We start from the raw sequence: 16,808 nt of genomic DNA, 5'->3' as shown, positions 1-16,808 counted from the left end.
GTTGTGTGTACACACAGGCAGGCCAACGGGGTGGTGTGGGGGGTAATGAATTTACCAGCACACGTAGACATTTTAAATTGCTATTTGCACTATTGCTCCAGACTCTGGGAGGCCGCCTGACAACAGCGGATGGCTGAAACCAGAGAAGGGTCACCTCTTATACTAACAGAATGTCCTACATAAACCGGCTTCTTCTATTTTAGAGATGCTTTCCCCTTTCTGTCCCACACTGCAAAGCCATTCCTAGCCACCTCAGCCCTAGCACCTTGCAGGGCTTAATGATTTTTGGCCTTGCTGCATTTATGCTTCCCCAGCGTCAGAACAGCCTAAGTCTTTTGGGCGGGTTTAGCCAATAGCACTGGCCTCCCCTGCAATGCAGTCTCCACCCACTGTCTCAGATGCAGCACCTCCCAGAGAGCCCATCACAGGGACGTGAAGCTGGAACGTCCTTCTCCACATTGTCCAGTTGCCAGGACAGGGGGCTGGATGTCCAGTTTCGTGGATTCTATTCCTGTGATGGGAGCAAGTCACAAATTCTCTGCGCCTCAGTTGTAGGGTGACCATATTTTGCAATGGGACATCACACAGGACTGGCTCAAAGGCACCCCTGCTCCCTGCACGAGGCTGGGGCTGGTGGCGTTGCTCACCTGAGCCCTGCCCCTCCCTCTGCGCGGGGTTGGCATCACCACTCGCTTCCCCCTCCCCGCATGTTCCTCTGCACTGCACCCCACTTTTTTTGACAAAAGTAGGCATTTGTCCCATTCGCTCTTGCCAACTGATCAAAAAAGTCAGGATGGCCAGGACAGGGCTTAGAAAAGGGACTGTCCTGGACAAAACGGGACATATGATCACCCTCCTGCGTTGCCCCGTTTGCAAAAAGGATAGCAGTTACCCTCCATCCTAGAACAGATTTAGATTTTTGACTGAAAGGTGCTATAAGCACTAAGTCTATAATAACACAGCTGAGAGGCAGCGTGGTCTAGTGGTTGGCACATGGGCCAGCCATTAGTCCATGTGGGTTGTATTCCTGGCTTACCTACCGTGATCAAATCCCTTTCCGTGTCGCAGTTGCCTAGGCAGAACAGGTTCCCAGGAGCGTTGTGGGATTGATCAGTGCTGTAAAGCATGTGGCGAGTCGCCTATGAAAGGCTCTGTAGTAAAGCTAAGTATTAATCACGCCCTAGAGCACAGGAGAAAGTACTTCCTTTATGCTCCTTATTTTGGCATTAACCTTAAGCACCGGTTCCTTTTAACCGCTAGGATTTTGAGACAAGTGGCTCCATGGGAAGAGTTTTCTAGCAGCAGCTCTAACGGCAGCAGACACCAGCTCACACAGGAAAAACTGGCCCGAGCCCAGTCAGTGTTCTGCATGGTAAATATGAATGCAAATCAGCCCATTCAGCAGTCCCTGGCAGACACAGCATGGGGCATCCTTTGTAAACATATTATTTAGGGAAACACAGGATAGTCTGTTGACCTAGAAACCTGTCTGCACAGTTAGGCTTCTCTCTTTTGTTTCGGATTACTGGGTGGGGTGGGGAGGACAGCTACATCTTAACGGCAAAACTTACTTTTGGAACTCACCATCCAGTCAACACTGGGTTTAGCTCAAACACTCAGCTGCTTTGTACAGCCGGCACCTACCTCTGCCTCCTCACCCAGCTCCGGAGACAAATCAGCAACAGTCTCTATTATTCTGGGAGCCCCCAAAGCACCTACCCAACGTCAGGCACCACAGCTGAAAAGCGGGCTCCCTAAATCCGGCAACGGCTTTACAAAACCCAGGCCCAGGCGGCAGGGAAGTGCGAGGATAAGGGAGGCCAGGCTATGGGGGAGCCTGGACAGGGACACTGCAGCAGACATGCCAACTCTCACGCATTCATCCACAGAGACGTGATTGCTGAATAAAACGAAGCCTGACTCATGATCTTGCAACAGAACTCTCAAATGTCAGGATTTTTTTCCCGGGGGTTCCAGCCTGGGAAGTGGGAGGGGGGAACCCACTGCAGCTCCCCTAGGCCTGGGTTGTTGTTTTAAAAACCCTAAGAGGAGCAGGGGCGAGGGTGGGAGGGCTGACCTATGGCCAGAGGGCAGCAGGAGGACTGAAGTGAGGAGGGGCGAGGGGGAGGGGGATAGGGTGGAGGTCTGTATCGATGGTGGGTTCTGAGCCGATGGGGTGAGTGCTGGGAGGGTGAGCTGAGGATAGCGGGAGTGGATGGGGGCAAAGGGCTGAACTGATGGGGTGATGATGATGGGGGGCAGAGGGACTGAACTAAGGGGGGGTTGGATGGGGACAGAACGCATGGGGCACTAAAGGACAGGATTAATTGCTGGGCGAGAGGGAGTTCCTGCAGCAGGGGCCAAACTCACCTTATCCAGTACAGATGGGAGAGTGGGTAACACTCATTGTCACATGCACACCCCCTGGGGATGGGCAGGGGAGTTCAAACATCAAGAGACTGACCTAACACACACAATACAAATCTGCTTTTGAAATCTCATGATTTGTAGGAGTCTGACTCATGATTTTTGAAGTTGGCAATCCTGTTGCTGTAGAGCAAATGGACCTGCAACTAGCTGGCGCAGAGGAAAACCAGCGAGTCCCCCCACAGCCCTCTCTACTGTTCTAGCTTGTACAGCAGGTGAGGTGATCATGACAAACAGGGGCCCGCCCGAGGAGCTGTATGTATTCTGAATAGGGTACAAGCTAACAGAGAAAGTGATTGATCTGGAAAAGCCCCCGGGCCTAGAAGAGTTCAGACAATTTGTGCGGGAGCCGGAGGTTGTGTTTTAACTGTTTCAGAAATGACTGCGGAGCCTTGCCCGGCTGTTGGGGAGCAGTGGCTGGGGCAGCTGATCACGCTTTCAGTGCGATAAACAGAGTTTATCAAGTCAGGCTGGTTGCAGTGTGTAAAAAACCAGGGCTCCCTTTCCAACCAAGCAGAAATCTTTGAATAGGAGTAGTGAAAACTCATTAGAAAGGGACACTAGGGGCACCCCCCGGCCCCGACTCAGGCCCATAGCCTAACAGAAAGCATTCACACTGCATGGCTGGCACAACCGGCCGTGCGAGGGGCTCCCATGGGGACAGCGCTCAGGATGCTACCCTCGCTGAGCTTTGGGGCACAGCCTGAAGGTAAACTGAGTTCTGTAGGGACTTAAATGGGAACAATTGGGGCTTTTGTCTCTAAACTGGTTTGAGCTGGTGAGGAACGCCCTGATCTTAATTGGTCCAATCAAAGGGAAACTTCCCTGCTGGCCCCGGCTCAGCACAGGGATCCCACACCGGCCATGGGAAATGCAGTGTAAATGCTTGTGTAATTGAAAACAGAGAGCAGATGAAACTGGACACAGCAGAGAAAGCGTTTTCACTTCTTTACATCCAATCCTGTAATTACACAGCCAGGCCCCAGTCACTCCCCCACTGCTAGGATCGCACGGGTGTGGCCGACCCAGCTCACACTCCCCTTCCCCCATGCCCCCGCTCATATCAGGGAACAAAGGATGTTGTCCAGCTCCATGGCTAGGGTCCCTCTCCCACTCCCCTGCGTCACTCCCATGGCGAACACAGCCAGGGGGCTGTCACTCAAGGCAGCAGAGGCTCTCCTCTCCCTTTGACAGCCAAAGAGGTGACACTTCAGAGTGTCACTGCCACGCTCCACAGTCAGGGCGTGTTACAAGCTGGTGGGGGGTGGAGGCAATCTGGAAAGTCCTTGTGCAGCTCGGCTGAGAGTTTCATTCTCAGAGGTTCTCCTTTAGCACACACAGCCCTTTTACCTAGCCCCTACCTAAGGCCTGGAGACAGGTCCAGGCTGCGGCGAGACAAGACACGCTGGGCAGGGTGCTCTGAGTGGTCATTAGTTGGCTAGCCAAGGAGGGAGCCAAGCTCCAAGCCCTTCCTGGCAGGTGGGATGTAAGTCAAGGTTGTCTGAGCACAGGAGCTCCTGTGAAAGCTTCCTGGCCAGTCATATTTCATAGTGCCGTGGCCAGCCTGGTGCCTGGCAACTGCTCTCTCTTCCCTCAAATTTCTTTCTTGTGCCAGGCCCTGCCCCTAGAGTACAGCATCGCACCACTCACTAGCCTTCCTCAGGTTAGACAGGATCCAAACAGGGCAGGGACCCCAGCTGTCCTCCAGTAGGACATGCCCAGCACCAGGGCAGCACTTACTGAATAACAACCACTGGGCTTTATAGAGCCCCCTTCTGGTTGAGGGGCTATAGCTGGCCCAGGGGAATCATGCCAGATGGATGCTGGAGAAGTTATCCACAAAGGATTTTGCTTTCCTCCAGCTCCTTTTTCCGAGGGTTTGAACAGCAATGAATTAAAGACGCTGGGTGGGGCGGGGCATCCTACTGGCTGCTCAGCGCTAACCTACCATAGCCCTGCAGTGCAGAAACGGTTGTAGGAAGTAAAGGAATGTTGGCCAGAACCCCATTTTTGGAGGCAGACGACCAAACCACAGAGTCAGGGCCAGTTTGTGAATGGGACTGTGCTGCAGAGCACAATGAAACAGTAGCTATGCTACCACTCCTGTATACAGTGCCCCAAGCTGCTGGGCCTAGAGAAAGGCTCTTTTGCTGGGGTTCAGGGCTGTCGCTTACCAGACAAGCCACTGGGGAGTGCCGCTGTGCCGCTATTGTCTTGTACTCAGGGCATCTCACTTTAAAGACTTTTCTCATTCTCCACAGTGGGGCTTCAGCAACACCCTGTGGTCAAACAAATCCAACTGCTCTCTTCAGGCTTCTGTTTAAGGTGGTGTAATGGCCTCTAGATAGTCTGGACTAACTTATCCACCCCTTCTCCCTGGCAGAGCTGCATGGACAGGCCCCATGCATTCAGGCAGACAAGAAAACTGAGTCATACTCCACATTTTGTGTTGGGAGGAACAGGTTGGAGGCCCCTGCTCCCAGAAATAGCATTTTGCCCCTCTGATTAGACATATGCCAGGGGATGTCTCCTGTCCCTCCTCTTCTGTAAAAGGAGACAGCCAAGAGCTATATGTAATGGCCCCTGAGCTGGTGTGCGACTTAGAACAAGTCACTTCCAACTTTGTAACATCAACTAATTTTAGGTGCCCAACTTGAGCCTCTGAGTCCAATTTTCAGAGCACCTGCAAGTGCCACTAACTTCAACTGACAAGTGGAGCACACAAAAGTTAGGGGATGCTTTTGAAAACGTGGCCCTGTGCCTCCCTTTGCCCCCCCCCCAAATCACAGCTACCACCTCCCTTTGCCAAAAAGTACCTAGAATTGTTCCTTCCAGCTGAGCTTCTCCATCTACAAAGCTTTATTCTGACAAATACTTAACCCTCGTTGTACGGTTCTCCCAGGGGATTGTCCCTGAGCATAGAGCTGCACTTTGCACATTGGTGCGTGAGTAGACAGTGAAGTGTGGAGCGAGGATTCGAGTCCTCCCTGCTGGGAAAGGGCAGGGCAGTGCGAGTGGAGAGGTATAGCTTCGTTAAAGGTCATTGTGCAGGTGGCATTCTCACGTTCTGAGCCCTGCTGGGAGATATCAAACCTAGTAAAATATTTACTCAGTGAACAGGACAGGCACTCGCTCTCTGTCAATGATTGCTCCTCACGCTTTCCAGTGGAAGCCAGAGACTCACTCTCTCTTTGAGATGAGCTCAGGTTTAATCATCTCAGCTGGAAGGTTGGAGGGGGAGGAAGGAGGTAGAGGACACAGACACTTCATCTCCTGACAAAACAAGTGCTTTCCCTAGGGCCCACAATGAGATGAAATGAAGCAAAGCTGACAGTTATTTGGGAGGGAAGGTGGTCTTGCCTAGAGACGAGTCCTGCCAGGTTATTCACAAGGCAACATAGGGAAGTCGGCACTGTACCTGTGTATTGATACAGCTAGGATGGGTGGCCTTCTGGAAGAGTTGCACTATAAAGCCACAGCATTCTCATTAATGCTGTCTCAGCTCAAACTGCTCTCCTTATAAGATTATTCCTAGCTGAGATCCAAGTACAAGGATACAGATTTCAATTATATTAACAAGCAAGAACTGTAAAAAGAAAGTTCACATCCTCATCCAGATTCAGACTGACACTAGGAAAAGCAAAACATCTACCCCCTTCATAGAAATTATCCTAATTCCAAAGAAGTCTCCCAACAGCAGAGCAGTGTTCAAGAGCGCCAAATAGCTTTCAAGCCAAGCATACCGTGTATGGCTGCTGCTTTCTACAGTGAGAGAGACACCAGCACAGATCAGCCCAGAGATAATATCTTCAGATGTAGGAGTGATCCTCATTACCCTCCAAATCCTGATATTTGTTCAGGGACAACCACCACCAACTAGCCAGATTCCTTCTGGACTTACCCCAGGGACTTGTAAAACAGTCTGGTTCAAAATATTCTGCCTTAATTCTGAAGTCAGAGGATTTGTGGCACATGGACGGAGTCATTTCATACGGCACCTGTTCCATACTAGGATTTAGGCTCCTTCTTCATTTCCCTTTATTACAAGAGTTTCATGGCCATCATGTTGTCCCTCCAACACCTTGCCCAGACATTTCCATTGGCTAGAACTCTTTCCAAACCCAGCTCATACCACCTACTGGTGTCAATTGCTAGATCAGTGAATGGCTGAGCAGAAACACAGAAGTCTCCAGCCACAGGAGTTCAGGTAGTGGATGCCTAAGCCTTTCCCCACTATTTGGGCTACCAAGTTCACCACCCCTTCTCCGGTCTCCAGCAACAGGGTGGGAGGCAAGATAGGAATAATTCCTATGGCCCATGTGCACTGCAAGGTACTGGCCTTCCCTTGGCCTTGGCTACACTCAGGACTTCCCAGCGCTGCTGCGCAGCAGCGCTATGAAGCACTAGTCGCGCCGCCAGCGCTGCGAGAGCTCTCTCGCAGCGCTGTAAGTACTCCACCTCTCCGAGGGGAGTAGCTTGCAGCGCTGCGAGCGAGCGTGCAGCGCTGCAGGCTCTGATTACACTGGCGCTTTACAGCGCTGCACTCGGGGGGGGGCGTTTTCACACCCCTGAGCGCAGCAAGTTGCAGCGCTGTACAGCACCAGTGTAGCCAAGGCTCTTGAGTTAAATGGTTTAGTGGTGTGATGTGTCTGCAGCCCTGGGAGCTTGTGCTGCAATTCCTGTCAGCTTCCACAAGGTGAGCAGGGTTAGGCCAGGTCACTACTTAAACAAGGCGGCTTCACCTTTCCAGGCAGTGGCGTTGATTATTCAGTTGGCTGTAATCAGCCCTCTGGAGCAGCAGCCGACCAGTGCTGCAGAATCAACATGAGGCCCCTGTCTTTTGGGCAAAAGGCAGAACTGTACTCTGACAATTTATATGCATTTAAGATGGTGCAGCACTATTGGTTAGAATAGGGGTAGTGAGAAGTTGCAGAACTGTTATTCAACAGATTTATGAAAAATGGCTGCGTTCTAGGGGAAAATGGGAGAGGGGGGCTGTTGGGGGGGGGGGGGGGAAGAAAAAAAACCCACCAAACATCTGAAAAATTTTAGCCTAAGCCGTGAACTTCAGTTGAGAAATGGCTCTGTGGTGTTGCATCGGAGTTGCAATCAGGGTGACCCGTGCTCCCATTCTTCTCTACTCTAACGGCCAGGTTCTCCAAGTGGCCTCACCACAGCGTGTCACCCAGCATAGAGAACATGGTGCATCATGGAAGATGTAGTATAGCCAGGGAGCCCAGCCCTTCGAGAAGAGAGACGAGGCAGCTGAACGACCAGCTCTGTGAAGCAGCATTTTCAACCTTCAGTTTTTCCCCTCACCAAAAAAACCCTTGAAAGGTTTTGGAAAATTTTTTTTTTTTTTTTTTTTTTTTAAGAAATCTATAGTAGAATTTTTTTGTGATCCAGCTCTATTGTTAATAGCTTTGTTTTGACCATATTCTAGCTTGGGTAATGAAACCCCACCTACTTCCAGTCCCACTGCAACAGCACTGGGACGTGGTATTTACTTCCTGCCCTAAACAGCTATTACACCTATCAACAGTAGCTGCCCAAGCAGTGGAACATAGCTGCATATCAGTTGTGGGGGCAGTGATCCCTGTACATTCCCTTACCTGCTTCACAGGCCGCAGGGCTGTTTTGGGTCTGTAAAGACTCCTCCGATGATATACATGACATAGAAATGCAAAGTATTAGTATCCCAAAACTCATAAGTTTATAGGAGAGAGAAGCCTAACCCAGCCCCTCCTTGAAAGCTTCCCGTCTGGCTCCAAGACACCACTGAAGTCAATGGAGTCTTTCCACTGACTTACAAAGGGCCTGACCCCAAACCCACTATCTCAACCCATCTGTTTTACAGGTGCCTTGCAGTGCCAGGGACGACTCCTGTTAATCTGATGCACAGGTTGCTCCTGAAGCCCTGTCCTAGGAGGCAGCAGAATACCCTGACCGGAGTCCAGTGAGCTCTCTGCCTCTGGGGGGGTAGATCAGAAGTTGAATAACAACAGCAACGGGCAGTACGGGGGGGGAAAAAGGAAGGAGGAAACTGGACAGGAGGAAGGGGAGGTAGCAGTAAGGGTGATCCAGGACATTCTATTGTGCCCTACAGCTAGAATCTCTCCTGGAAGCCCTGTTTCTTTCACCCAGGTAAGAGGCTGAAGAATCAGATCTCAATGTGGAGCCTGCTGCCACCTGGTGGTGACATTAAAGTACTGCACAAATACACAGCAGATCAGAGATGCACAATACAGATGACCACCACTTAAACGGAACCCAGTCTGATCACATACCTGGTTTCTCAAAGCAAATTCCGTGGCTGTGGGGCTCTCGTGCTAGCATTTGGGTTAAAATTTTTTTTACTGGAGCGTTTCCATTACCAGATTACTCTGCCTTCTCCCTAGTACCATTCACGATTCCTTCCCTCATGCACGAGCACTCCGGAGGTCCCCATTTCTTTCCCTTCGCAGTAACCCCATTCTAAGATGCTTGAATTAGTTAACTGGGACGAGTGGCAAGAGCTGGCAGCACTATCGCGAGTTTGGCTTTACTGTGGTTTCCTGGATTTAATCTTTTCACGCACGTGGCCCTCAATTCATGCAGCGGTCAGGGAGTAGAACCGACGGTAGCTAGTAAAACCCTTGACGAAGACTGATATGAGTAGACCGAACAGATCAACCAGAACTGCAGTACAGGAAGGAAAAGGATTTATTTTGCTGTTGTGATCAGAGGATGATACAGATGAACTGCAAAAACAAACACCCCACTTATTGCCTACTCTGCAGCCAGGTAAGGAGGGAAGACAGTTCAACTACAAATGGCCCCAGTCATCTTGCCTTCAGGTGATGATTTTATGGAGCAGTTTACATTGATTTTGTAGTCTTCTGAAGGGGTCTGTGAGGGTCTAATGTGGGATCCCTCCCCCCATTGTATTCGTAAATATGGGAATGTGTACAGTCAAGTGAACTTCACCAGTAAAGTTAACCCTTTTTCATTTGTTGTGGTTCAAGCACACTACAGAGAACAGTTGATAGTGAGTTTTGGAACCATCCTAAAAATCTAGTCCCCTGGTTGACATGTCCAACACATTAGCTGGACAGTTCCCATAGCAGAGTATGAAGATTACTGAAGAGTGTGGTGGGCAGGTGCGCGAGCACACCCACACACACTCCAATCACCAGTTTTGCCATTTCACCTGGGTACTTGTTACACCTGAATGTGACAAACTGTCAAAAAGTGCTATGCAAGACAGTGACCAGGAATACTCAATAGCAGTTTTCAAAACTCAGTGGATCCAGTATTTTTCCCTTCCAAATGCCCAACAGCAGACTCTTCAGGAGAGAGAAAATTTTAACTGTTTTTAAGGATCACCTTGATTTAGAATTTCCCCTTTAGGTGTGTCTTTCAGCCTTTCCAGAAATGTTATACACCAAATTTCAGAATAGAGTCCATATTTGGAACCTGGTTATAAACCCCTGAGACAGACCATATTAGCAGATTCCAAACTGTATCCTCCACAAGGCACCAATTCTGGAAACACTTGTGCACTTGCTTAACTTTACCAGTTAAAGCACATATGGTAGCATTAGCACAGGGGTTCTAAACTGGGGGTCACGAGGTTATTACATGGCGGGTCGCAAGCAGTCAGCCTTTACCCTAAACCCCACTTTGCCTCCAGCATTTATAATGGTGTTAAACTATATTTAAAAGTGTTTTTATAAGGGGGGGAAAATCCTTTTCATATAGCAAGCCTCTGAGTGTGGTCACCAGTACAAAAGTTTGAGAACCACTGCATTAGCAGGATTGACACCTGCTCTGATCATCTGATCTCAGTGCAATACATAGTACTAAGTAATGTTTCTATTCCCTTTGCCTCCACTGACTTTACACAACATTGTACAATGTTGTGTACACTTAGCTGTGCAATAGGCAAAATAGGTCAAAATTAAAGCAAGAGATTCTACCAATAAAAGAAAGTTACAAAATAGAACAGTGCTATGTAGTTTCATTTGTTTATTTTAAAACATTAAACCCAAGCTGAATAGAAACCACAAGTTACATTTAGGGTTTTTTTTTTTTTTTTTTTTAGTATTTTCAGAACAAAAATTACAGTAAAAAATAGCTACGGTACAATCAATAAAACTACAGAAGAAAAAGGAAAGATACAAAATGGGTTCACTCCTCAGTTTAACCCTCACAATTTAAAAACGTTTTAGGTAAGTGCAGGAATACTTGAAAGGAACTAGCAGGTCCAAAGGTTTAAAAAAAGTATATATTTATATATTATACATATATGTATATAAAGTGGTATGATATACAGACATTATGGTTAAGAATAAAAACAAAAGAATTACAAAAAGGCCAGTTACATGTTCACCAGTAAGTTTCCGTGCACAGTGTCAAAAACAAACTAAAAACTTCCATCTTAAAGATGATAGTTAACTAAACCCACAGGGACTTCCCAGCTCGCATTTGCTAACAAGGGACCCGAGGCATATGATTCAACAGCTGGGCCACTAGGGTTTGATCCAAAGATGACTGAAGTCAAGAGTCTTTCCATTGACTTCAGTTGCCTTTGGATCTCAAGCCCCTGGAGACGTCTGCTGGTTGATTTGCAATGTGAACATGGGAGGGAGGGAGTTTGGAATTGCATGAGGAGAGATGCGGTACTGAACGCCTAGAAAGACCCTAATGGTAGGAGTTACCCTCTCTAGAATAAAACTTCACACTTCGCATATTGTCAGGTCTATAGTTTTCCATTTCCTTTTGTCCAGGCCCTCAGATTGCTGGGCAGTTTCACAGATCTCAGAAATAAATAAAATCAAATCATGCCTCCTGTCAACGATCTCCAACCCGCCCCACCGGTGGGTAGCCCCCATTTTTACAAGGGGAAGCTGAGGCACAGAGAGGCTAAGTGATTTGCCCACAAAGTCACATAGCAAACAAGCAGCAGTCTGGGGTAAGAGCTACGAGTCCCAGCTCCCAGCCCTGCGCTTTAACCACTGGGCAACTCCCCTTCTCCACACTTGGTGGAGCCACACACTGATCGCTGAGGGGCAGCAGGAGGCTCCACTCATCTTTTGGAAGGTCAGCCCACTCTCAGTTTACGAACAGATAACATTTAGAATTTTCTGCCTCCTGATGCTACCACACCAACAGTGCATAGGTCACTCCCCGATGTCAGCCTCTAGTTAAAGAGGGGGAGACCGGGAGTGCCAGGTGAATCATCTTGGGTGAAATGCAGGGCCAGGGCAGGGTGCCCTTGCAAGTCCTCTTTCTCGACAAGCAGCAGAGTCTGTCCTAGATTGGTGGGGGAATGTTCCACCTGACTCTGTTGGCGGGTGTCCCTGCACAGTTGTGGGAGAGTGTGGCTTCTTGGCCCAGTGCAGGTGGTTGGAAGCCTGGCTTCCCTCAATACTCCTTGCTGCAGGCTGCCTCTAGCAAGGAGCCTCGCTCTCTCTGGAATAGAGAGAGTCCACAGTGCCTCCCACCCACAGTCCCAGCTCTTCCAGGCTGCTCTGGCAGAAATACACCACCAAAAGGGCTAAAGGGAAGGTGTGCTAGGATAGCCAACATGCACTCCCTCCCTCTCAGCTCCTTTTGGATTTCTGGCCACGTTCAGGGAACAGAGCCTGGAGTTCCCGGTTGTGGAGCCAATGTCTTCCTGCATGATGCTCCAATACTATCCAGGTGTATCCTGCCTGGTAATGAAGGACCTTGCAAAGCAGGGAAAGAAAAAGCCACAAGGAGAGTTCCCTTCTCCCCCAAAGCTACACGGTCCCTTTAGGCACCATGAGGATCTCCATTTCCTTGCTTCATTCATCCCCCTGCTCCCCAGGTCCTGCCATGTAACCACCACCCTTCTGACAGACGATGGGAACCCACCTACCCTTAAATCAACTTGAAGGGGCCCAGTCAGCAGAGTGATGCTCTCCCATTTCTCCCCCCTAAAGGGCAGTGTCTGTCTCTGCACCGACCTCAAGCCTTGACTGCCCCCGGGGAGAGAAAGAAACTGGATCTAGGAGTCAAAGATGGGTTTTATCTATATAAACATTTGTACCACGTAGGCACTTGCTCAGCAGAATGGTGTCCATCTGCTACCCACATTACGGTGCCAAGAATAACGAGCAGAGCACAAGGCCAGCCCATGGAAGCTGTTCTTTCTGGGAAAGCCTGGACTGTGCACATGAACATTACACGTTCTAAGGGCAACGTGTGTGTGTGAGAGACTCCTCCTCTGGGGCAATTCCAAAAACTCCCCTCATGCAAATCGGCCAGTTCAAAGCACTCAAATGGACATCCCCCTGTGCCCACAGAGCTGGCTATACAAATTAATAACTAATAATTAATAATGGGGAGAACTCAAAGAGGATGGGGGGCAATCAAATCCCCTCCCCCTGGTCAGGTTTGGTCACATGATGGATGCTGCGATCTCCATTTGAACCCTTTTATCAGCAAGTAAAATGAATTCAGTTAATATTACATACAGGATACAAACACTACAGTTATATTCCCAAGACAGCACAAGAAATTCACAGCCAAGTCTTGATTCGATTTCCTTTACAATTACAATGCAGTTCTGAACACTGGACACAAGAGTCCAACATGCTATTTACATTTCACATTGTGGAGATGTTGGTGTGCTTGAAAGGTCTCAGTTCCAAAATCAAAACATCATTTGTACGTGACGATGGAGCGGAAAGAAAGCAAACAAACCAGACAAGCCAATGACTGTTTTTTGTTTTGTTTTTTTTTTAAGTGCAAACAAACAATGTCTTTGCTGCTGTCACCTTTCTAACCACAGAAGAGCTGCCTCCTGTTTTGCGGTCAGCCAGGTGCCCGGAGATCAGAGTCTCACAGTTCCCCTGAATTTTGGAGCCATGTATTAATAAGCAATAACATGGCTTGATTCTGAGATGATTGTGTGCTGTTGAGAAGTCATCTGGGAAACATTCGGAGTGATCTGGCATGGACATGTCACACATTAAAATGCAATACAAATTACAGAAGAGGAAGGAAAAAAAAAAAAAGACACTCCAGTTTTACTCACTGTATCTAAGACTCCCATAACCAGTAGGTCCACTTACAACAGATTACTCTTTGTCAGTAAGCTCCTGCTGTTCACCTATGGAGGAGTGGGGGAGGGGAGAGATTCTGGGAGATCTTGAAGTTTGAGATGTCTACTCCTTGGCCATGCTGTGCCCACATGCGTTCAGGGTTTGCACACAGACTACACCAGACTGGTCACTTAAGACTACAGCGATCACTTCACACCCGTGCTAATGAGCACATGCTACTGGCTCTGCAGCAGATCCATTTGGACCAACCCCTAGAAGTGCCACACTGTTGCCCAATGATCCATATAAAAAAATAAATAGAAACGTGTTAAAATAGAGAGGTCCCTGCATCACATGCAGTGGGACAGCAGGGCTCCGTGACTCTTTACAAAAGTGCAAAATCCATGTCAAGTAAAGGAAGTCCTGGGTGGAACCATGCAGTACACAGAGCACACTGCAGTCTTGTTCTCGGCCATTTGGGAGTGCACAGTGTCCCACAGAATTCTTCCTTGGTACACTTTAAAGTCACAGAGCACAGATCTCCAATCAGCAACTGGCTATAGCCTTTGAGCCCTGTTACAATTTGTTCTGGACAGTACAACCGATTAAGCTAAGCCTGGGAAGGAAGCAAGCTAAGGCAGTTTCCAGCCTGGATACTGCACTGAAAGGTATTGGCTCTTTGTTATTCCCAGCGTTGAAACTGCTGGCTCTGGCATGCTGCACCCGACTTCTCCTAAGGCCCAGTGGGAAAACCCATGTGTTATTTGTACTGCAAAAGCTGCTGACAGATGCACCTGTTTGACTGAAGTTTATTTCCTGCTTTATGCTCTTCCAACACTTACCTTACAGGACTAAGGCCATGCTACTGAGAGGCATGGAGCAGATTTTGGGGCGGCTCTTCTAAATCTAAAAGCCTGAAGTATTTGAGTCTGGGCAGCCTCTAGCTGACAGACAACATGGGAAATAGTCCAATCGACTAGGGGAAAACAGGGATTTGTTTCTCTCTAAAATGACGAAGTGTGGTTTCAGTTTTCCCCACTTGATCATACCAGCTGTTATGAGCATCCCACTGTCCAGAGGCTTGTTAGCCAGCAGCGCCACACGCTTGCATACCACCCACCACGCACATGCAGCTCTCACACCAGGCTTTAAGGGATCTGTGATGGAACATAACTAGCGTTTACCCTGAGACCTCCTCTCCCGGAAAAACTGGTCAGTGTGCTATTTTCCTTCCTTCTTTCTTCCCCCTTCCTCCAAAAGTTGGAGGCTAGTCCATTAGTGGCTTCTATATCTCCTTGAGAGGTCTCAAAATATCCCTTTTCTTGGAGTATGTAACTTCCCCTAGAGGAAGTATTGGCATCCTAGTTAATCATCTGTGGAATATGCAAAATGTTCCCAGAGTGGCGATAACTCACCCCTAGTAAAGGGAAAAGGACAAGATCTGGAGAAGTCTGATATCATCGTCCAGAGCAAAGGCAGATTGCTAGGCTTACTGGTCCACATTATGGACATTCACTATACAGAGCAAACTAAAAGATGAGAAAGGAGTTCTCCTTTGATACAATCCAGATATTGTGGTGCTAGATTTGAACCCCGTTTGTCCTGTGGCCCACCTCCAATTTATGAGATTTTGTACTTACTTCTGTTTCTTGCTTAAGTCTCCCTAAGCAACTAGGTTAAGACGGCTTGCACAGAAAGGAAAATTCAAAAGGACGATTCTTTTACCGCCTTGAGTACAAAGTTCATATCCATGTATCGCACGGCTGCGCGTTGAGTCTTTTCTAGTAAAAAGTGGTTTATGTCCTGTAGAGCACCATTCTTCAACAGAAAGGACAGAACTGGTGTAGGATGCTGCCCGCTGCAGGCACACTCCATTGCACCGTGGCCCATGCACAGTGTGCTAGGAGTTTATTCACACGTGCCTTGTGTATGGCAGTTAGTGGTTAGCAGTTATGACCAGAAAAAAGAAAAACTAACAAACCAACCCCCGCAAACATTCATGTTTTAAGACTTTTGTTTTCTGGAGCGCAGAACCAAGGAGGCTGCAACCTTGCTGCTCTTTGACGAGCTTTGGGCTGAGGCCCTGGGATCCTCCTCTAAAGCCAATGCCTTGAGACTTGACTTTTCTACTCCAAACATTAATGGAAGAGTCCAGCAATCTGTCACAAGTAACTTCTTGCATTTGCTATATGTTCACTGGACCTTATAATCTCTCTTGCTCTTGCAAGTTGACTGTCCCATGAGACCTAGTGCCAGGCTATTGCCCTAGAGATTTGAAACGATTTAGTGCAAAAAACCTTAAGTCTTACAAGTCTTTTCCTGGAAAAATTTGGCACCAAGTGAATTGCTGGCTCCTGTGTGTTCTGTGTGCACCCAGTCTCACAAAAGCAGCGCCCAGAATGCCATCTGTGAGTACAGGGGCTTCCCTGATGGAGCAGAAAGGTCAGGCTCACCGCAATGGGCAGGCTGGGGTGCATCTGAGACAGCTGGCTGGTGCTGAAAACCGCCTACTCCTCAAGAATTCAAAAGCTGGTTATAAAGAGGAAAGAAAAAGCTTATTTAAAGTCACCGGAGGAGAGAGTGGAGCCCAGGTCAGACTCCCAGCTAAAAGTAGGTATTCAGTGACAGGATGAGGGCCTCCGCACAAAGTATCGGGCAAGAAGACTAGCTGCACGGAATTTTAAGAGTGTACATTGGCATGGCTTTCCTGATCTGTACAGTATAGCCATGGGCTCAGAGCCTCTGCTTCTTCAGTGCCCTACAGACTGAGCAGCTCCGCTGGATCACCACACAGAACTGAAGATCTGCAACATTTTTCCATCCAGTTCTTCTGTGGAATGGGAGAGGGTAGGGGAGACCGAAGTAAAAATATTTGCAAATGTTTCCTGATAGACTGTTGACAAAGCTGGTCCCAAGTAGGTGAATCCCAGACAAACTGGTGATCTCGCGCAGGTGCTTGCTCGCTCTCTCCAGGTACAACTAGGTATAGGTTTAATTTGAAAGGGGCTTCCATTCAGATTGCCAATGTACAGGTACCAGGTTGGAGGGGTGGGTCTGTATTGGAGAAGCAGGAGTTGCACTGGGTTTGGGACAGGAAAGCAGGATTGTTCTACACGGACAGCACAGAGTAGCAGCAGTTGGCACGTTTGTTTAGTTTTACTGTGTCTGCGTTGTTTTTAATGCACACTGCCAGAGTCTGGGCGAGGTTGGTTGGTAGCGAGGTATTTGGCTCTCATGCTGGAGGTGTACTGGAGGAAGACAAAAAACAAACACAGTAAGTCAGAATGATTGATGTGAACTCTGAATCAGACTATTAGCACCTCCCAGCTC

At 48.4% G+C, this 16,808-nt stretch overlaps 1 protein-coding gene across 2 annotated transcripts in view; it reads right to left on the bottom strand.

Moving 5' to 3' along the window:
- Positions 1–13,180: 13,180 nt before the first annotated feature.
- The window catches only part of TTYH3 (tweety family member 3), a 97,112-nt gene continuing 93,484 nt past the window's right edge, over positions 13,181–16,808 (bottom strand). For both annotated transcript variants that reach the window (XM_024214055.3, XM_024214056.3), the window contains one exon: positions 13,181–16,726. Coding sequence is in view for 1 of the 2 variants with exons in the window: in XM_024214056.3 (XP_024069824.1) it covers positions 16,655–16,726 (72 nt within the window). In the remaining variant the exon portion in view is untranslated. The remainder of the gene's footprint in view (positions 16,727–16,808) is intronic.

The sequence above is a fragment of the Terrapene carolina genome, unplaced genomic scaffold, assembly GCF_002925995.2.
Source record: "Terrapene carolina triunguis isolate 2854851 unplaced genomic scaffold, T_m_triunguis-2.0 Scaffold93, whole genome shotgun sequence".
NCBI classification, from domain to species: domain Eukaryota; kingdom Metazoa; phylum Chordata; order Testudines; family Emydidae; genus Terrapene; species Terrapene triunguis.
This window is presented reverse-complemented; position numbering and strand designations above follow the sequence as displayed.